Source organism: Chiroxiphia lanceolata, chromosome 3 (genome assembly GCF_009829145.1).
Source record: "Chiroxiphia lanceolata isolate bChiLan1 chromosome 3, bChiLan1.pri, whole genome shotgun sequence".
In the NCBI taxonomy this organism is placed as follows: Eukaryota; Metazoa; Chordata; class Aves; order Passeriformes; family Pipridae; genus Chiroxiphia; species Chiroxiphia lanceolata.
The window spans coordinates 98,821,476-98,843,921 of NC_045639.1; the positions used below are offsets into that span (position 1 = coordinate 98,821,476).

A 22,446-nucleotide genomic window follows, 5' to 3' on the forward strand; every position below is an offset into this window, starting at 1 on the left:
TTCTTCAAGACATTTTAATTTTCTTAGAACTGTAGCCATTTGAAAATGCATTATTTTAGTATTTTAAGTTCAGCCTTTTTACATTGGATTTCGTTTATACTCAATGGTATGTTAAGCAAAGTCTCATCCTGTTCTTGGGCTTGGAACTCAAGTGTCTGTACCTTTGCAGTGTTAGCACAGCAACACTGACTTTGGCTTTTGCCAGCTAGCACTTTCCCAGGTAATTCTTGGGCACATTTCAGGAGCTGTCACAATGAGCAGCTTGCAAGTGATTATCCTGGCTTGAAGAGTAAGGCAATTTAGTATCGTGGAGTGTACCATTCTCAGCCACCTAGTTCCCACTGCCAGGGAACAGTCCCAGGCATTTAGTTTACTAGTACAGGCAGAGCCTCTTAAGTAGGAGAGAAGACTCATTAATTTAACTGGATTGGAGCCAGAGTGCTCAGTCATTTGTATAATCAAATTCTAAAAAGAGGCAATAATATCTTAATTTATATTTTATTATTACTGATTGCTCATTAATATGTAATCAATCAATCCTTTGCATTTCTGAGTCAACTTTTACATGAATTTATTGCTCGCTAAGGAGTGCTGCAGGCAGTATTCCATATAAAAATCCTGACACTGACAGTTGTGAATTCACAAAGTGGGTATCTGGTTCAAAACTCTCTTCCAGTTCCACCTGAACCCAGTAGGATTTTGAGAAAATCTGTGGTAAACTGAGTGGACAAAAAAATGGCAGATGGGCTTCAATGTAAATAAATATATTGCCTAGGGACATTAGGGATGCATAATTTAATCCATACTTACATGATGCCAAAACCCAAAACTGTCACTTAAAACTCAAGAACTGCGCTGAAGTCATTAGCAACAGTCCCAAAGCCAACAGAACACTGCCCATTATCAGAAAGGACAAAACAGGGAATTACTTTTTGCAGCTGATTTTGCTCTGTGTAAAATCCTGACACGCACTGTCTCAAGTAATGAGTGTGGCTCTGGCCTCTGTCTCTCAAGAGGGACATGAAAGATAAGAGAGGGGCACTAAAAATGTGAAAAAGAATAGCTGCCTCATAAGGAGAAACTGGACAGGTTGAGATTCTTGCATGTGTACAGAGGAGTCTGAGAGGGTTGTGATCAAGGTTACAGAATCCCCAGATCCCATCACAGCTGAAGCTGCTGGGGACTGATCCAGCACTCCACCTGTAATACACTTCAAATAGTGGATGGGATTGTGTGATCTCCCTGTATTGCATCGTTTGCTGCCACCACAGGAAACAAAGTCTTGGGCTGGAGGGATCACTGGTCTGAGCAAGCTTAGTATTACGTTGATAACATAATTCTAGCAATATAGATGTTTCATGAGGGCAGTTATTTGTCTTTATGTGCATCCGACTACAAACTCCTCCACTCAGGAATGTACCATACTATTACCATTTCTTTTGTTTTGAGTGTACTTTAAAATCCTTTAAACGTTTTTGCTGCCTTCCTAGATTGTATTTTTTTCTCACTCTCTTTAGTTTTCTTAGCTATTCTGATTTCTAGTCAGTATGGATTGATAATAGTCTACTCTTTTTTTCCCTCTTGTTTTTTGTGCAAAGCTTTCAAAGTTTCACTTTGTCATTAAACTACCAGTCTGCAACGAGTGTGATGGATCACTGCTGAGAGGTGTTTATTTCTCCATTGCCTACCATGGGAGCTTAGATAAACAGTTTAGACTAAAAAACCTGACTTTCAGGTGGCTAATGCTGGGTGAATATAGTTGGCTTGCCTCAACTACATAAAATGCCATCTGGGATTATGCACCGTTTGTTCACATAAGAATATATGTTTAACATCTTTGTCAACAACATGGACAGTGCACCCTCAACAAGTTTGCCAATGACGCCAAGCTGAGTGGTACAGCCAACACACTGGAGGGAAGGGATGCTATCCTGAGGGACCTTGACAAGCTTGAGAGGTGGGCCTGTGTGAACCTCATGAAGTTCAACAAGGCTGAGTGTGAGGTCGTGCGCCTGAGTCAGGGCAATCCCAAGCACAAATGGAGAATGGGTGGAGAATGGATTGAGAGCAGCCCTGAGGAGAACTTGAGGGTGTTGCTTTATGAAAAGCTTAACATGATCCAGCAATGTCTGCTTGCAGCCCAGAAAGCCAGTTGTATCCTGGGCTGCATCAAAAGAAATGTGGCCAGCAAAATTTGATGGAAGTGATTCTCCCCCTCTAGTCTGCTCTCATGAGACTCCACCTGGAGTGCTGCGTCCAGCTCTGGTTCCCCACCTTAAAAAGGACATGGACTTGCTGGAACAAGTCCAGAGGATGGCCATGAACATGATCAGAGGAATGTGGCACCTCTACTATGAAGACAGTCTAAGAGAGTTGGGCTTTTTCATCCTGGAGAAGAGAAGGCTTATTGTAGACCTTATAACACCTCCAGTACAGAGGAGATCTACAAGAGAGCTCGAGAGGGACTTTTTACAAGGGCGTGTGATGATAAGACGAGGAGGAATGACTTTAAACTGAGAGAGGGCACATTTAGATTAGATATTGGGAAGAAATTCTTTACCACGAAGGTGGTGAGACACTGGGATAGATTACTCAGAGAAGTTGTGGTTGCCCCATTCTGGGTAGTGTTCAAGGCCAGGTTGGATGAGGCTCTGAGCAACCCAGTCTAGTGGAAGATGTCCCTGCCCATGGAAGGGCTGTTGGAACTAGGTGATCTTTAAGGTCCCTTCCAACCCAGACCAATCTGTGATTCTATGTAAGATGTAACTATGTTGTAACCACTGTTCCCTCACTAATCATCAACCTTCATTGGTGTGGATAATTCAGATTATTTAGCATAAAGTGGTGCTGTAATTTATTGGTGTATGAGAATTTTCTAATTTCCAGTTACCAGTCGTTTTTAAAAGTTAAGTGTCCTGAGCATAGATTAGTACTATAACATAATTAAATCCTTTAAAAATACCATTCTCATTCAAGTTTGGTTAACTATTTGCATTGGGAATACTGACTACTGCAAGACTGTCAAGGTACACTCTGGGAAAGACTTTTTAATCTTCGCCTGTATCTTATGTTCTTTTTCTAAGTATCCTCTGCAGATTGCTGTCAAAGATGGCACTAGAGTCAAGAGGCCTTTGGTGTGGTTTGGTACACTTCTACTTTCCTTGTTAGGTAGGTGTCTGTGATGTCCTCTAATCATGAAGAATTTCTGATTTGTCTTCAAATCATTAGTAAACTACTGCTCTCTTTTCTTTGACACAATTCAATTAAATTTTTCTGTGACATGATGAATTTGTATTTCTGCTGGATTTGCCTTTCTGACACCTTTTTATTTTTCTAAGTAGTTTTATACCTTCTTGTCTGTTCCAGTTAATCCTATCTGAAGCGATTGCCATACTGTATGAAGACCCCCATCTATAGTGTTGCACAGAGCCAAAACCCTAATTTTTTTCCCTGGTTGTGCAGCCCACAGTTTGTCTCTGGTATTTTATTTTTTCCTTTGTTGTTGTTGTTGTTGTTTTTTCTTTGAGCCTGAAAAAGCCACCAAGAAGATCATTTAGAGTTTCCTTATCTTCAGTTCCTTTTAAAATCCTTTAAGTCTTCTATAATTGGTTCCAATGTATGCCACCTTCATCTAGGAGATAACAGATGACTTGCTTCATATTCTCCATTCGAACTTCATGTTCAACTTCCCACTTTTGGTCTATGGAGAATTAATTTCTTCTATTGTCCTCATTTCTTTCCAGCTCTTACTTCCTGATTTCATTAAGACTCTTCACACTGCATTTTTGACAACCATAGGGCCACTAAAAAGTGCTTTACAAAAAGTATTAAAACTTTTGAAACCCTCAAGGCATATGGGTCTCTCCTGAAACCTTGTGATTTAGTCTGCAGAAGCAGAATAAGGAAGCCCCCGGAGTGGAAGCAGGGGTTAGTCACTGTAAGAGAAAACCAAATCCAAACAATTCTTTTAATGAGCACAGGAGATTTAATGTATGTCTTCATTGCTTGAGATAACACAGTTTTACTTCTGACCAGATCACGTAGCTTTTACTGGCTATGACTGAGAAGCAGCTCATTTTCTGGGCAGTATTTATGAGAAAGAAAGTGAATTAATTTTAGATATTGTATTTTATTTATGCATTAGATCTATGTGTTTATTTAATTTTGTCCTGAAAAGAAAAAGCATTCAAACATCTGATAATCTGTTACAGAAATCCCAATTCATAAATATGTAAAGCAAGAAAGGTCACTTTCAGAGCAGCTCGATAAAGTCATTACAAGCTGGTACTTTAAGGATTCTCAAGGAAAAACCCTCTCAATATACTATCTATATTGGATAAATATCCAGTGGTAGCATCAGCACACCTGCACAGCCCAAAGGATTGCATCTTTAAGTCAAGCCATGAAACTGTTCTGAAAATGAAGCTGTATTCCAGAAAGCAGATCTTCAATTGGCTCAGTGGATTACTTCCATTCTTCCATTAGGAAAAGCAGAAAAATATTTTTGCTTTCTGGTGAAAGCCTGTGTTCAGTAGTGTCTGAATTTGATACTTATTGGAAACAAAAGAAGATTATTGATTGTAGAGTTTGCCAGTAATTAATTAGACCAACAAACCATACACATTTGGCTTCTCTCAGTTCAGAGGAAATTATTTCTTCTTGGTTCATGTCATCAAGCTACAGTTGCTTGGGACTTCATGGAATAATACAGAGGACTTCTCTTAGCCCAGTGGTGATCAGTTTATATTCTGAAACTTGTTATTTATTACACCTTTAAGTTAAAGGTAATGATGAAATGGGTCATAATATTATCCAGCTTTCAAAAATATGTTTGTCTGTCCAGCTGCAGTAACAACAGAGGGCAACAGACCTTCAGTTGCATAGATCCACAACTGAGGTTGAGCTATGACAATTTGTACAAGTCCAGTTGCTGGATCCCTATGGTAGATTTTCCTCCTAACTTGTCTCATTGTTTCCTTGCTCCTGTCTAGACAAACGGTACATAATAGATGTTGCTTTGAGCAAAGAAACAATCTTTTCAACAATCATTGAAAAAAACCTGCATAAATATTTCCTAAAACAGACTTGTGTTTCTGCAGGATGGAAGCCTCAGAGGGCATTCATCCCTGTAGTCCCTCCATACCCACTCTCCATTAATTGTCTGGTACAGTGGAAAATATTATCTCCTATGACAATATTTATATTGTATAAATAAGACAATAAGCCCAGAGTCAACCCTCAGTTACAGTGGAGCTACTATCTTAGATGAACTGTCAGTTGTGCTTGGATCCTTTAGGTCTTCTCAACTCCATGACAGTTTTACTCCACTGATTCATGTCTGAATGCAATCCCCCTATCCCCTCGTTGTCAACATTATTCTGTCAGGATCAGCTGAAAGAAGTTTGCAAAAGCTTTTCCACTGGCTCTCAGCCAACATCCATTTTCAATTACACCTTCATGCCTTGTTAATGTCAATTACTTTGCAAGGTTTAAGTCACTGTCTAGGTTGTCATATGCAAGTTCTTCACAAGGAGAGAGCTGGACCTCTGGAGTTCAATAAATATTGGGGATATAGCATGTTTTTGCTCATTGTAAAAACTGATGCTGCAAGCATACTAGAATCTGAATGAATCAGGCTACATTGCTACTTTGTGTCTTTTGTCTTTCTGTTGTATAGGAGAAATGGGAGACAGAGGACAGAAAGGCAGCATAGGACGGCATGGAAAAATTGGTCCTATTGGTTCAAAAGGTATGCTTAATTCAATTGTTTCTCCATTTGTGTTTCAGATGAAAATGTGTGATCATTTATGTTTGAGAAAATTTAGGGGCTTAAAAAACGGTTACCAAGTCTCAGAGCTTACCATGATGGGAATTTTCTCACACTGTAGTCAGCCAGGTTACTGACATCTCTCAGCCAGCTACCTTTTCCTCTGACAGCAGTATATTTAGCCTTAAAGCAGCATGAGTATCCTGGTTTGAGGCTAAATAAAGAACTTTGTTCCCTGTCACACAAGTGTGGACAGTTAAGAGAAGCAGGTGGGAAGATGCACTGTACTTTTACAGACTTTTAAGAGCCAGAAGACTTGCTTTCTAATGTTGCCTACTCCATAGTGACTTCCTATGGGACTTTTGTTGAGCATTTGGACCAATGTTTACCTAAGCATCTAGATTATGATTTTAAATTTGGGCATATCCAGCCCTTTTCCCTCTACAGCATCTGAATTTACTGGTTCTGTGAAGTTCATGAATGTCAAAAAGTGGATATTGGTATATATTCTTTGTGTTCAAATTTCATAGCTTTGTCAACCTTTGTTGTGGAACGAATAGGATAGAAAAATCTTTATTTTTCTTGAGCATATTTCTACTTTCCACATTTGAATTGTTACTAGAGAAAAAATGAACTATTGACAAAAAAAGGTGCCTTAAATTTATATTCTTTTTCATGTCTTTAGGTGAAAAAGGAGATAATGGTGACATAGGACCACCAGGTCCTAATGGTGACCCAGGTAATCCATAACACACCTTGTGTGTGTGTGAAAGACTTTACAACATGCATGCATCATCACCAAAAATATGTCTGTTTACATACTGGGGGAAATAATGAATAATTTTTTGCATAGATACTGTACTATTTCACTGTGATATTTTCAAATTACTTATAATCATTGGAGTTGCAGTAGTTGCTAGATTTGTAGTGTATGTGTTACAACAGTGTCTCAGAGTTCTCAGAGATGTAACCTCTCCGGAAGTCTGGTAGGTACCAAAGTGGAAACTGTCCATATCATTCATCACCAGTGCAAAGAGACGTCTCTGCATATCCCACTCTGTCTTCCAGCCAACACAAAGGAGCAGGTTAGAAGCTGGATTATTGTTAAAGGACCAGGAGATTGTCAAGAATACAGACCACAGAATCACAAATGTGTCAGGTTGGAAGGGACCACAGTGGGTCATCTGGTCTAAGCCCCTGATCAGGCAGGGTCATCCTAGACCATATGGCACAGGATTGTGTTCTTGAACACCTTCAGTGAGGGAGACTCCACAATCTCCCTAGGCAAGTTGTTCCAGTGTTTGGTCACTGCACAGTAAAGAATTTCTTCCTCATATTCAGATGGAACTTCTTGTGTATCTGTTTCTGCCAATTGCCTCTTGTCCTTGGCACCACCAAGAAGAGCCTGGCTCCATCCTCTTGGCTTCCCCCCCTTTGGATAATTATATATATTAATGAGGTATATAGGTCTTCCAGAGGTATATAGATCTTCCAGAGAATCAGGTGAAAGCCTGACATAAGAAGTGTAAACCTTACCAAGAGCAGCAGGTTCAGATTTTACTGAATTTGTCCCTTCCTGGTAGAGTTCACTAGAAGTGCACCAATTAGTTTTCTCATGAGAATATAATTTGTCACTCTAATTCTTGAGCCAGAGTACCATATTCCTAGCCATCATGCACAGTTTTTCAGGGCAAGTACCCTGTGCTTAGACTGACTTAGACACCTAAGATGATTCATTGGGTAGTCAAATGCAGATTTTAATACTTACACACAGAAATGCAAACTGAAATTGATCCTCATGGAGATTTGTGCTCAAAGATGTAACAATTATCCTTTTAGTATTCACATTCAGATTAGCTTTGTCAAACCTATACCAATTTTGGTTAATAGATGGTTTTCTATTGTCTTGTTATATTGTAAGAGTTACTGTAAATTCTGTATTTTCAAAAGTACAGAACTTCATTTCGCATCAAATGGTTGGAACTTTTGAATCTGCTGTGTTATGTTCCTTGTGAGGAATGCCAAACAGTGCGTGTGCAGGTTTTTGCTGTGAAAGAAGTGCTCTGTGAGAAAACTGAAGAGAAAAATTTTACTGAAAATGGGAAATTTTGACAAATGTTTTTGTCAAAGAAATTGTGGGTTTTTGCAGAGAATATCTATCTGTGTTTAGATTAGCATTAATCATGCAGGGCTGAAGCTTCATGGGAAGTGAGCTGAGCTGTTCTGCACAGGCCCATAGAGAATCATATAATGGTGCAGGGTAGTGAAGGTTCTAATTTTCTGTCTGTTAGTTGCAAGACAGCCCTCTCCAGGGCTGTCAGGCTGGGCCTTTTCATAGACTTGTTGAGATAACTATTGAAATTGGGTAGCTTTTTGATTTGGGTATATCTGTATCATTTCACAGGCATCCCCTGTGAGTGCAGCCAGCTAAGGAAGGCTATTGGTGAAATGGATATCCAAGTAGCCCAGCTGACAACGGAACTAAAATTCATAAAAAATGGTAGGTTAATTTTATATAACTGTTTTTCTTTCTTGTTGCCTCATTTTACCGGTGCAATTGCTCGTAGAGAGTGTCACCGTTCCACATCTGATTTGTGAAGCTATTTTGGGGTGTACAGTGACTTGGTTTATAGAAATGCGAGTGCTCACTTTTCAGCACTGCCCTCCCCCGCAGCTGTTGCTGGTGTGCGTGAGACAGATAATAAGATATATCTGCTGGTGAAGGAAGAGAAGAGATACAAGGAAGCCCAGCTCTACTGCCATGGAAGAGGAGGGACGCTGAGCATGCCCAAGGATGAGACTGCCAACAGTCTGATTGCCTCGTACATCAACCAAGCTGGGCTCACCAGAGTCTTCATTGGGATTAACGACCTAGAGAAAGAGGGAAATTTTGTCTATTCCGACCGGTCACCCATGCAGACCTTCAACAAGTGGCGCAGCGGGGAGCCCAACAATGCTTATGATGAGGAGGACTGTGTGGAGATGGTGGCCTCTGGAGGGTGGAATGATGTTGCATGTCACATTACCATGTATTTTGTGTGTGAATTTGACAAAGAAAATGTCTAAGCTTCTCTGCTCTTTCTTTATTTTAAGAAAAGTTTTTAAGCCAATTTTACAGGTCACTCCATGTTTATGAATTCAAGTGGCATTTTGCAAGTATGTGGCACCAATGTTGTACAGCTGTAAATACAAATTAGGTATTTCAAATATCAGTATTTACCCTTCAGAAGGGAAGAGCAGTAATAAGACATAGCTTGTTTTTTTTATTTTTCTGTAGAAAAATATATATATTTAGATAAAAATGTGGTTTGGGGCTAAATTTTGCCCTTACAACAGTTGACAAATGTGATTACATGACTGTAAAGGGAAGGCAGAATTTGGCCTCTAGTTGTTAGAATGATTAGAATTAGATTCCTGATAGTCTTTTATCTTAGCAAAATTTGTAGTTATAAATGTTAATTGCTTGTAGTGCTACAGGGATATTTCAGCAACAAGACAAATATTTTGTATACTCCAGTTAATTAGTACAAATATTACTGTAGGTTTGTTGGTTGTTAAAAGTTTTTTTTTTTTTTTTTGAAACAGCCAAAGCAAGCCAAGAAATAGGAAGTCCTACCAATTTTGTAATGTTTCTTTATTAAACTGTTCACAGATGTATGACGAGAAAACATTTAAGTAAACTGGGTTTTAGTGGTGAGGGAGGACAAAGTCTAGAGAAAGGTGTCCCTGCCCACAGCAGAGGGTTAGAACTAGGTAAACTCTAGGGTCCCTTCCAACCCAAACTCTTCTATGATTCCATGATTCTATGATATGAAAGTTCTTATAATTTAGTACTTAAAGAGGGTTCCCATCCAGATGGTGTTTTGGAGTTGGCTAAAGGGAAAAGTAAGATTATGATTTTCTGCATTCCTTAGTTGAGAATGATTCAGTGCATAAAGTATTTCAGACCCCAAATAATTTCTTAAAGTAAGCACGTTTCACATTAAGATGATCTTGGTGCATGTTGTTCCAAAACAAGCAAAATACTAACCCTCCACAATTTAAGGCAGATTTCATAAATAGACAAAGAAGCTCATAGAAACGCTTTAGCTAGCAGTTCCTTTTGGCAGGAAAACAGCTTACATGTTTACGGAGCTTGTAAGGATGATCCCCTGAAAAGAAGAAAAGTTTCCAAAATTTTCCTGATCATGTATATAGCAGTAATAAGTAACTTTGCACAAATAATTTATGTACCAAATTTACAATTGCATGTGATGGAAAATGTGATGTATATTTAAAAAAAACCCCAACAACATCATATTTCACAAAGGAAATGATAAATTACTTTGGATCTTTCTAGAAGCCAGTTGCATGCCATCTTATCTCATTGTTAGGCATAGGAAAATCAGCATTTCTTCAGGAATACCTTGCACAGTGCTTTAAGATTATTTTTAAGGTAAATGATCCTTTGCATAACATACTAATCAAAATATGTATCTGCTCATTATGGGAGATTGGTATACAAGATATCCATAGTGGATGTGGCATCTGGTCCCAGAGATTTTTCTACAAGGCAAAACCAACTCCTATCAACTCTGCAGTGCTGTAGTATGTAAACAATCAATAACCATACAATTCTGTTCATATCCACAGAGTCTGGCATTTGATTTGTCTACCTACAAGAACAAACCATTTTGCTTGGTATATTTACTCTGCGAATTTGAATCTCTTATGTATATATGTTTGCTATTAATTTTGAAGATCATTATCCATACTATAGTATCCTATATTATTTGAATATCAGCCCAGCTCCAGAGCAATCACTCAAAATGAATGGGTCCTTTGATTGATTTTACTTTCTTTTAATAAAGATAGGTATGATACCTATATGTTAGTCATTCTTCTAACTGCATATTGAAATATATGAAATAACGTGAATCTGGTTCTACACTAATATTCAAAGACTCTTTACAGAATTTTCAGGTAGTTAACAATGCCAGTAGAGCAATTTGTTTATAATCACGCCTTTTGAATATCATGATTGTTTCCTGCCTGCTGTAGAAATCCTCACAAACCATTTAAATTTCCAACATACTTTTGTCAAATTATTGTAGCTATATTCAGACAGCCTGAACCTGAGATACCTGGAGCTTCCTCATTATGTGTGCTGAAGTTGCTGTTTATTTCTCACCTAGGTTTTCAAAGTCTCTGTTGTATTGTTCAGTTTCCTCAGCAAGATGAAAAGAGGCCTTTTAGAGAGGTGGGAAGCTTTTTGAGATGCCAGATGCTCCTATTACAGCTGGAAGTCACACAACATTTTAAAGATTGCCTCAATATGGAGAGCATTAAACAGTCTCAATTTCTATAAAAATTTAGGATAAAAATAAAGGCAATGGAAGAAAATCATTTATTTCCACTAGTTTTCATGTTCTTCAGGATATAGTTTTGCTGTGCTTGATGTGTTGGATAGAAACTAAATTAGTTTCATTGTCAGATCCCTGTACAGTGGCTACAAGGCCCTTATTTCATCATTTGGCCAAGAGGAGCAAGGCTACTGTGTAAGGTCTCTGGCTGTCCTGCAAGAAGCGACGATTGCACATCTGATATTTACCCCTTTGAGGAACTGGGCAAGAAATGATGGAGGGGTTGGAAATGAATGAGCCCTTCATAATTTCTTTCACTGTCTAGTTGCTGACCTCCATAGGTGGGCATTACAATGCAGGTTTTAATGCACATGGAAAATACCCCAAATAAAAGTACCTCCTAATTAATTTCATTTCTTTTAAACAATAGTTCCAAATTCCACTGAGACTAATGGAAACCTTACCAAGCATGTCAGCAGGCTTTGTGGGGGCTGAGCATTACATGCAACATTGATTTCTGCCTCCAGTTAGTTCTATTTGGGGTATTTTCCACATGCATTAAAACCTGCATTTTAATATCATTACTCATTTCGTGTGGCTCTGTGGAAGCCTTTGGAGCATGTCTGTCTGGGAAGAAGGCACAGGTGTTTCTCAGACTGTTCTTATATGCTCTATTTTTGATTGGATGATTTTTCCTCATAAATGCTTCCCCATAGCCCTTATTTATTTTATTCTTAAATAAAGGGCATTCTGGGGATTTTAAGAAGGTAACAATAGCAGTTGCTTTTTATAATATAATATAAGTATAATATAATAATAACCCACTCATGTGCTTGAATTACTTCACATAAAATGTGCATTTCATTCAACTATACATCGCACCTTTAGCTGCTAAGGCTGTGTTGTTGTATTACTGATGCCAGGGCCAGATGTGCAATCCTGCTATAGGAGATGGCTTGGTAAAGGTGAAGCATTTAACTGTCTGAGTCCAAGAGGAGTCCCATTGCCAGTGAGAGCTCTGCTTTGCTGTGGACATCTCAGGAGAGCACTGGATCATGTCTAATCCTGATCACCATTCAGATTTGCCACTCCACATCCTGACTCCTTGGTGGAAGGTGCTGCTCCCAGCTACCTTGTTATCCTACTTAGCTCCTGGCTTGCCATCCCTCGAGAACCAGCTGCTCCTCACTGTGCTCTGACAGCTGAAACGATTATCCCCGGAGATATGGGTTCGTTACAGGTTTATTAGCATCAGAACTTCTCCCTGACTGTGAGTTTTACACAGCCTTATATCACAGAGAAGAACTGTAAAAAAATTAATATTCATACATGGGATATAGAGCATCCTTATTCATGTAAGTAAAATGGAGTTCTTCATTTTTCATAAGCTCAGGAAATGCCAGTTTAAATATGCATTACAAAATAGCAGCTGGTTGGACTTTTTTGTTACAGATTTTGATGAAAAGTGAAATAAGATGTAATTAAAATAATTTTAATTGTAAAATACTATTAAGGTTTACAATGGACAAAGAGTTTTGAAGTAGACATTTTTCAAAATGTTTACTTTTGGAATTTTTCAGAATTTAATTTCTGAGTTCTAAAACTTTATTTTGACCCATAAAGGGATTAGGTTTTTATGTTATTGTTAATATGTTTTACATCATGTCAGTGACAGTGTTCAGTGTAATGCTTGAAAGATTTTACTTTTTTCTTTATGTCTTGATTTCCAATGGGAACAAGTTATCTTTTGAGGGTTCTGTTTGCCATACTGAAAAAGTTTGACATTGCAATTGCTTTCTTCTTCTGGGCTTGCTATGACACTGTAAATACTATGAATATACAGCAATAGATAGTTCAACCAACATTACAAAGAAGATATTCTTACTGATTATGAAAATTATTCATTTAAGTATTATGCCATATAATTAGCAGTTTATGCACTATCACTAATGTCCAAACCAATCATTAAATAGGATAAATGCAAGACTTTTAAAACCTGAAAATCTTACAAATACACTTTCATCCTGAATTAAAACACAAAGATGTCAAAGTAACCAAATTTACAGTAAAGCAGAAACTCATGGTTTCCCCTAGGTCTAGATCCAGATCTAGTTTTTGTGGAAAACTCAGTGACTTGTGATGCTTATGGCTGAATCAAATCCTAGAGTAGAGAATTAGCCAACAGTGCAATGATGTGTGACTTTCCCCCTTGTGCTTTCTACACTGCTTTCCCTTAGCCATTATTTCCAAGCATTCTTCTCACTTAGCTCTGTATATAAATGTGTGATGAGGTTGTCCCAAGGATCAGTCTCTTTTCACTGGAGATTCTGGTCTTCAATTTTTGGCTTGCCCTGTGGTGTCAGTAGGTCCATGTCAATCAACATTTGCCACAGGTAATGGACCAAGAGGTGGGTATTTTGTCCACAGCAGATAGCTAGAAATGCTCCATGGAACCAGCTGTGATGGGAGAGGTATTGTGCAGCCCTGGAGCTGGCCACTCACCCATTCCCTGGGGTGCATATTCCTGGTAAGGGAGACACAGCCCAGCCTACCAAGAGAAGAACTGACCTTGTTATTGTGGGTAAAAAGAAATTAGAGTCTTAAGATTTACTCAGGGAAAAAATTGTGCAGTGGAGGATTTTGGCTATTTACTTCATAGAGTAGCTGTGAGAAAGAACAGTTTGGTTTTAATTTTGCCATGTTAGAAGAGTACGAACTACGTGAATTGGGAGAGAAAGTGTTTGTGGAGAGGGCAGCAGCTCTGCACTCAATGTGTTTTTCTGGATGTGAGTCTCCTCCTAGCCAGGAGTTTTTCAATTGGATGAGAAGGGGTATCCTCTCAAGAGGGAGAGCATGAAATAGAAAAGGTGGGAGAAGCAATGAGTGGATGTGCAGAACTGGCAGTGAGTGGGATGCCCAAGAGGCGGAATGTAAATGTTACCTCCAGCCATTCTCCTGCTTCCTGCTAGGGAAATGTAATTATCTTGCCCTTTCCATCAAAATGTCTCACTATGGCTCTGGATGGATGGCTACAAAAATAGAAGGAGGTGACCAATTTAGCATAATGTCTGTGTTTAAATAAAGCCCAGTTTGGGTCTATGGCCAAATAATAGCATTCGCTGCACTCTGGGTATATTAATGCCTGAAATCACAGGGGATATAATTAAGCACTGCTATTCAAAGGCTAGCTATGTAGTATTGATGAGCTTCTGGGTATTCTTTACATATAAAAGTGTGAATACTGCCAAGAATTCATCAACAAAAGGTCTGGTGTGCAGCTGAATGATACGTGTGTTACCATACTATCATCTAGTGGCAGTAAGAGCCAAAATGAAGGAGATGAGTTTTGCTTCTGCTTGTATCAGTTGCTATGTTATTGAGTGCAATCACTGATGCTGTATAGAACAACTGATTTTTCAGCTCCAAAGTCTGAAGTCAGCTTTCTTCTTCTCTTTGTGAAAAGATTATTTTGAATTATTACAAAGAGACGTGCACTGATTTTAAATCCAATTCTCAGGTGGAAGTTTTGACTAAGAAGTAAGAAGTGTGCCCAAATGAGCTCAATTATCATGCCTTGGAGTGAAGCAAAAGAAAACAAGTCAAGCTGTGCTCTGCAGGCCAGCACCTAAATTGCAGGTGCAGATCTTCACCTGGCATCAATCAACTCCAGTGAAGCCAAATTGATTTATACCTGCTGAGGATTTGACAAAGTATTGTCATCAATTCTAGATCTATGCTTATTTCAGAAAAAGAGAAAGTGGTATTTTGGTGTTTATAATTTATTCTGATCACTGTTACTTAAAGTCTGAGCTACTTTAATGAGTGCATCTCCCATGGAAATTTCTGGGCTATAATCAGTTGTGAGACAAATACTGAACATAAAACAGTTGAAGTAGATGTATGATGAGAAGCTTTACCCTGCAAGTACACAAGGGGTTTGACGGAGAACACAAAAGAAGCAGTAAAAGCATTCCATATGAAGAGTAAGTCCTCTATCATTTTATATTCTTCTATGAAAATGAAATCTTTCTTTTTGCTATACTCAACAATGATCCATAGGAGTAGACAGGGTGCCATCTAGTGAAGAAAAGATTTGTTGCATATCTGAACATCCACTTTGTTCCTGCTTTATTCTTAGTATGAATGGAATGATACGGACATTCTGCAAGAGGGAAACTGAGCAATATGTTCAGTCAGCTGTGTTTGTAGAGCACACTGAAATAAAAGAAGGTATAAAGATGCAAAATACTGATTTCCTTATTACAAAGGGCCCTGCACATATACATATGAGCTTGTTATATTTAATCCAATTCCCTGCTTCTTCCCCAGCATCATTTCCCTTCTGCTCTAGATAAAAAAGTATAATATAGTAACGTGAGACTTACCTAAGTAAAATTCGCTATCACTTCTTCATATCTCCAACTGGATTAGCAGAAAAGCTTATAGTTGACCTTGATGTAGAGAATTCCTTTTCCATGTTGCTTTTGGGCCACATCTTACTATTCAGAAGCTTCTGAAGGTGAAAGATAAATTCTGGATCCCTTAACCTGCATTACAAAAGTATAAATGCCTTACAGCTGATGTGTTGACACCATGCCTAACACTTAGTGATTACGTCTCTTTAAAAAATGCTCTTTGAAGATACTGTCCTGGTCTACACAGTGTCATCAGTTTTTTTCTTAAAGCTTCTCTTCCTTTTGCATCTGATCAGACCTAAAAGTGAAGTTAATTATGTCCTTTTATTATACGTTCCATACTGTAGTATCTTGGGAATTGAATTGCCTGTGCGGTTGTTTTGAATCATAAGTAATTCAAAAGGAATTCTTTGGAAATATGGTTTAAATTGTTATCAAAGGCAAATCTCCTTTAAGTCTAGACGTTTTTTGATTTAGAGAAAATAGAATATATACAAATCTAACTCACAAGACAAATCTGCTTTATGATTTGAAATTAAACTGAAACAGGCTGGTTGCTAACCAACCATGAGAAATCAGTGGCCACTGATCTCTAAGTTCAGGTAAAGCTGGGCCTGAGTTTGCTGACCCCAGGCTGTACTGTGGCATGTCCACTATTAGCTGACACCAAGGACACCCATTCTGGTGCTTTGTGGGCCTTACATTTGGCCAGTTTTACACAGCCCTAAATCTCTGGTTTTGATGCCACTTACAGATCATTACCAAGCAGCACAGCCTTGGTTGTCAGCTGCTTCTTCAGTCAGCAGGGTTAGCCTGGTTTTTGAAGAACAAAACTAATGATTGTATGGCATATTTCCTTCTTATAACTTTGGAACCTTTTAGCCATTTTCTAACAGGTGTGACAGAAGGTCTTGGGGATCTGAAGTTTTTAAACACTTTGTGTAAAGATGTGAGTGGGTGACAGAAAAAGATTTCCCTCCTCAGGAGATGGCTGCACTGGGAATTCATGTGTTGTTAAACACTAAAGAGTCATCTTGGAGACAGACTATACAAAATAACCATAGAGAAAGATTTGATTAGAAATTTTCCTGTTTAGGCACTGAAGACTTGAGCTAATAGTGACGGATATCATAGGAAATAGCCTTTCTCAATTGATTGCCCACAGAACAACTCATCTGCTCTATGATGTCCAGTTGATGATATGCTGGCTGTGGGGAAAAGGGACCATTAGAACATGTCTTATCCTGGAAGAGAACATCTTCCATACATGTCACTTTGAATCAGCTTTGCTGTGAGTGTAAATGGTATTTGATCGCATTTTTACTTAATCCCAAACTGATCCTATGCCTTTCCCCTCCCCTGTCAAAATCACTAACCAGGTATGAAGAAAGAATTTTCAAAATCACTCAGCATTGTCCTGGCTCTCCTGGGAGCAAGAATGGGCATAGACAGAGCTGGGCAATAAACTCCTGTGCATCCCACCTTTTCTGCTGAACGTATACTGCATGTTTTATGTTTGCTTTGTTTATGCTGAGATGGGATATAGGGAAAAAAAGAAGGCCTTTTCTGCTGTTTAAACAAATAATGTATATGTGTGATTGGAGGCTGCAGATAAGTGCCTTCACAGAAATCCATTTTTAATAGTGAGCAGACAGGGAAAAATCATTTGTCATAAGATTACAGGAGGAATATTTAAACCTGTTATGAAATCTTTGAAGATCTTAAGAAGTATGATAATGATTATGCAGACTAGATTTGTTGCTAGGTATGTAATGAAAATGAAAAGAAATCAAGGAAAAACACAGTGGAAATCAATATTAACTAAGGAATTATGATTATGTATGAAACTAGTCTTGAAAATAAGAGAGTAATATTTAATGTAAAAAGGATTAAATGAGAGCAGTCATGGAGCATAATTTACTGGGCTGTTCCTTACTTTTGTGGCTTTTGGTGAGCCTATTTTATCATCAGTTGCCCTGAACTGTTTTTTAAAAAGGTTTCTTCAAACTAGGCACCGTTTTTTGGCTTATTCTTATGGGTTGCTTTGCATGATCTCAATCCCTGCTTTGTTGTCAATCTCCTAATAGAGGATGGTTCACCTGCTGTGAACTGTAGGGTTCACTGTACTGGGAGCAGCATTGCAGTGGACAACCTGACATGGGAGATGTTTTGCTTAGCTGAGGTCAAATTTTGCATTCCTTGAACAGAGACAAGTGGATGAATTTGCTGAGTGTCTTGGATGTCTTAGGGTGCCTCAAAGGGCACTTGGTACCTCTGTGTGAGGCAGCTGAATTGAGCCCATCATGATAATCAGTTCAGCTTTCTGGTTTTGCCAGAACCCTTGGCTCAGGTGTGCTGGTTGGGAATTGTCTCCTAGTTTTTAACATCAGTACTGTAGATACCTGCATCTGAGCTAGTCACACTGTCTCTCTAGTCTGTGGGGAGAAATAAGTGCATTCAGGATATGATTCACCTCTCTTATTTTAGATGTCTAAATTGGGTTGGGAATGTTCCTTGTTCTGACTCCTCATTTCTTTCATTTGCCCTGTGGTGAGACCAAGGTGACAAGCTAAAATGCAGACATTTCTGACTGATCAGATGAATCCCACCCATCAAATCTCAGGAGCTTCCACCACAAAATCCCCTTTATTTGGAACTACCACTCTGATGTTTCTCTTGCTTACCAGCTGTGCTTGTCATGTAAGGTTATGAAGAGAGGCTGTAGGAGGCTGTGAAAGGGGTGTGACCTCCACTGGAAGAGCATGACCTGCGACGGGTGACTTTTTGTCACATGGTGGATCTAGATGCCCCTTCTATCATGCAGCCCAGTGTGGTACAGACTCATGAGTCACACACAGGAAAAAAATCAATGCTCTGCCTGCAGAAAATAGCTCTCCTTTCTTCCTTTCTCAAACTGGCAGTTATGATCACTATGTGAGAGGCAAGCTGAATTTCTTCTTATTTCTCTTCCTTGCATGAGAGAGGGAGAGAGAATAATGGTTACCTGGCATTGTTTCTTCATTCCCTCCAAACTGTGATGTTTGCCTTTCCTTATCTGTGCTGCAAAGCAATAAACAGCACCGCCAGGAGAGACCAGAAAGAAGAAACCACAAACACAGACTTAGCAGACACCAATTCAGTGACTTCCATGCACAGAAGGTCTCACTTGACTAGTTTCAGCAGCAAAAGCTCGACAGAGAAAAACTGTGTGTGTGCTCCATAACCCAGATGGGAACACACCATATTAAATGTGTTAAAAAGACTACTGACTTCCTGCTTATAAATGTAAAATCAAACAGTTGTTCCCAGTCTGGGAAATAGCACTTGAATCTCCTACATCATACTCTGTGTGTGGTATCTCTACCCTTTTAAGTGTGCATTGGGGTAAAATGCCATTGTGGAGGAGTGTGGAGACATCGTGTGGTCCTGGCACAACAGTCAGTGCTAATCAGCAGAGAGAGGGTTCAGACCTGCAAATCCAGCAGCATTGCTGGGGAGCACAACTGTATTTTAACTACCAAGAGGACAAATGCCTGGAGGTACATCATGAAAATGCTCTACTGAGGTGCTGGTACTATATAGACATTTTTAATTTGATGGAAGAAGCTTTTGTCTGCTATGATGAAACAGTAAAGGCTGAAAGATTCACTCTCTCAAGGTTAATTGCAATCAGAACTTTGATGCAATTAATTTTAACAAGGTAAGAGAATCACAGGTCAGAAGAGAGAAAGGGCAGGTTAAAGAATATTTAGATGAGTTAGAAGTGTTCTAGTCAGCAGGGTCAGGTGAAATTTGGTTGAAAGTTGCCAAAGCAATTGCTGAACTATTAGTGGTTGTCTTCAGAAGCTTATGGAAGATCAAGAGGTCTCAGAGCATTAGAGAAGCTTTCACATAGTACCTGTATTTAAAGAAAAAGAAATATGAAGTAGCTCATCAGGCAGATTAACTGGGATACCAGAGCAAATGGTTAAACAAATAAGGGAAGGCACTGAGTAGATAATAAAGTGATGGAGATAATAATTGTGGATTTGTCAAGAACAAATCATATCAAAACTACCTTTATGTTTTTGACTTCTTTGCTGATCCACAGAATGTAGAAAAACAGTAATATGTTGTATTTCTTAATGCTCACATGCCAAATGGGGAATAACTGATTAATTGCTATAAAGTGAGTGCACTGCTTAAAAAAACTGCTGTCAAAGAAACCTTATCAGTGCTATGGGCTAAAAACATGAGGGCATTTTAAGTTAGAATTCTGCGAGGTTTACCCTGAACACAATTCTACTCAGTATTTATATTACTGTTTTGAATGACGTAATGAAAGAGTAAGGAGGATTTCAAGAACTGTGGGAGACAGGATCATGTTTAAAAATGATTTTTACTCTATGGAAAAATGCCATATCAACCAATGAAATATAGTAACAGAAAGGGAAAGGTATTATACCTAAGAAAAAGTGACTAAATGCCACAGAATATGTGAAAGACAGAAAAGGTTGGGAGGTTTCAGAGTTAATGTCAGTGTTAAACTGCAAAAGATTTGAAGATTTGTTGGTTTATCAAGATATTTCAGTCTGAGATATACTCAAAGATGTGCAAGGGAGTTAATTTCTTTTCCCTTGTGTAGGTGGGGTCTCAGCTGAAATACTGGGCTCACTTCTGAACAGTGGATATAGACAAAGTGTTGAGAATCCTAAGGTGGAGCAGTAAAACTGATCAACAGCTGGAAAATATGACCTATGAAATAAGCTCCATTTAATCTAGAAAACCCTTAAGTAAGGAAGTGTATGATGCAAGATATAAAGGCTTTTATGGTAACTGTCACGAAAAAATAAGCTAAATGTAGCCAATAGGATTTGATTTGGATACCAGGAAAAATATAACAAAAGGGACAGTTAAGCTCTAAAACAGGCTTTATAGTGAAGCAGTGCTATCTCTTATTGTTATTATAATCATATTTCCATGTACTTCACTGGAAATATTTCCATATTAGTTGCAAAAAGTTCTTCTTGCCTTGTTTTAAAGGCAATTCTTCCTGTGCATGGACTTAACTAGTGATTCCTAATACTGCCGCAGCTAAATCTCTCTGCTGCTGCCTTAAATCACTCTTCCGTGCCCCACTGCTTCTGACTCCTGTTGCTACTCCCCATTCTGCCTCCCAGCCCTGCTTTTTCTTTGTTGCTACCATCCTGCCCTCCCCACACCAGCCTATGCTGCTGCTGTCCTCTGCTCTCCTCTGAGTTGCCACTTAGAGCAGTGGTGGCTGGTAATGCAAAAGACCCCTAAGAGACAGGTGTTACTGGCATGTCTTGCCAATAGGAAGCCACTGGGCTATATAATTCCTTCTCTGATCCCTTCTATGGCCACTGCCATGATGCTGCAGCTTCTTTTCCTGGCAGAGTGTAGTGTGGCAGTGCTTTAAAATGAGTGGGAAGCAGAACTGTGCAAATAGGGTTTTGAGCCTTCTCAGCCAGCTGTGTGCTGATGTGGCTGCCTACCTATGCCTGCTCAGCATCAAGAGTGCACAATTATGCTGACTTCCAGTAGCTGTGAGGATTTTGTTGATTTTCCTGTCCAAAACCCTTGCAGCTCTCATTTGTAGCTCAGGCTCCTTTGGGCTGGCTCAGCACCAAGGGCAAATCAAGTAATAACAGGGTAAGCTCCTGTGGCTGGTAATGCAAGTGCTAGTGCTGTGCTCCTGGCATGGTGTAACACAGGCCAGAGGCAGCCAGGAGAATGTGCTCTAAATGCAATCTTGCTGTAAGCATGTTAGGCTAACTTCTGCAATGCTAGGATATAAATAGCCATATGTGTTTACACTGCAAAAAGAATTGCACCCACGCACATACAATATCACTCCAAGATAAGGAAACATAAACTGTGAGTGTTTGGCCTTTTAGAATCAAGATTAAGTCCAGTGATTGCTTGCTGTTCAGAGGTATAGCTTTGCTTTGGGATTTCCATAATGTTTTCTCAGCTTTGATCTCTCAACAGACAGTCTGTAGCAGATACTAGAGTGAAAACAGGCATAAGGTAATTATTTTTTTTAGGGTTTCTAAGTAATATTTTTGAGAGGCTGAATTACTTTTCATAGAAATATAAGGGTAGTTCCACAAAAATTAATTATTCAACTTCAATATTTGTTTTCTAAAGTAATTTCAAAGAACCCTTGTAAATGTTTCAAGAAGTGTTTCACAACATTTGCTTGTACTGAGCATGATTCCAACTAGCTTTATCCGATAGCTGGACTTGCATGGGAAGAGCCCATGAATAGTCAGTTCTTTCCATACCATGTGTGCTTCACACAAATCCTCAGGCCTTTACTGTAACGCATCCCTCTTCCTAGTCTATTTAGATGGTTCTCACCTATTTCAAGGCTGTGAGTATGACCCTATGTCATGGTTTGAGATAGCCCAAATTCCAATTCCCTAGCTCCATCCCCCCTCCCACATCTCAACCCAATGTGAGATGGGTTTTTTTCCAGACAAAACACAACCAGACTCAGAATGGGGAAAGGGAATATATTACAATGACTATACAAATAAATACTACAATACATTATACACACGACTACAACTATCTCTACCATGACATAAGTATTTACAATGGATCAGATCTCTTCTCCCCTCCAAATAAAAGTCCAGGAGGGAAAGAAGGACAGATCCCTTCCAGTCTCTTAGGGCAGCAGCTTCTTCAGAGTAGCAGTCACTAAGCAGCAGCATCTTCTAAGGCAGCAGGCTCTCTCTGTCTCTTCTGTTTCTTGTAGCAGCTGATAGCTGGATCTCTGCCAGCACACACGAGGGGGGTATCCCCCTCGGCCACTCGTCTCTCCAAACGAGTGGTCTTCCGTGGGCTTCGTCACCCCAGACAAGGTCGTATCACCACGTCATATCACGAAGCACAGGGGGTCTTTGTGACGGTCTGG

At 39.1% G+C, this 22,446-nt stretch overlaps 1 protein-coding gene across 6 annotated transcripts in view; it reads left to right on the forward strand.

Moving 5' to 3' along the window:
• The window catches only part of COLEC11 (collectin subfamily member 11), a 38,497-nt gene extending 28,447 nt beyond the window's left edge, over positions 1-10,050 (forward strand). For 5 of the 6 annotated variants that reach the window (XM_032683836.1, XM_032683834.1, XM_032683835.1 and 2 more), the window contains 4 exons: positions 5,678-5,749; positions 6,453-6,506; positions 8,172-8,267; positions 8,424-10,050. In XM_032683836.1, the coding sequence (XP_032539727.1) occupies positions 5,678-5,749; positions 6,453-6,506; positions 8,172-8,267; positions 8,424-8,833 (632 nt within the window). In that variant the 3' untranslated portion in view covers positions 8,834-10,050. The remainder of the gene's footprint in view (positions 1-5,677; positions 5,750-6,452; positions 6,507-8,171; positions 8,268-8,423) is intronic. The other variant, XM_032683838.1, reaches the window with a different exon arrangement.
• Positions 10,051-22,446: the final 12,396 nt, after the last annotated feature.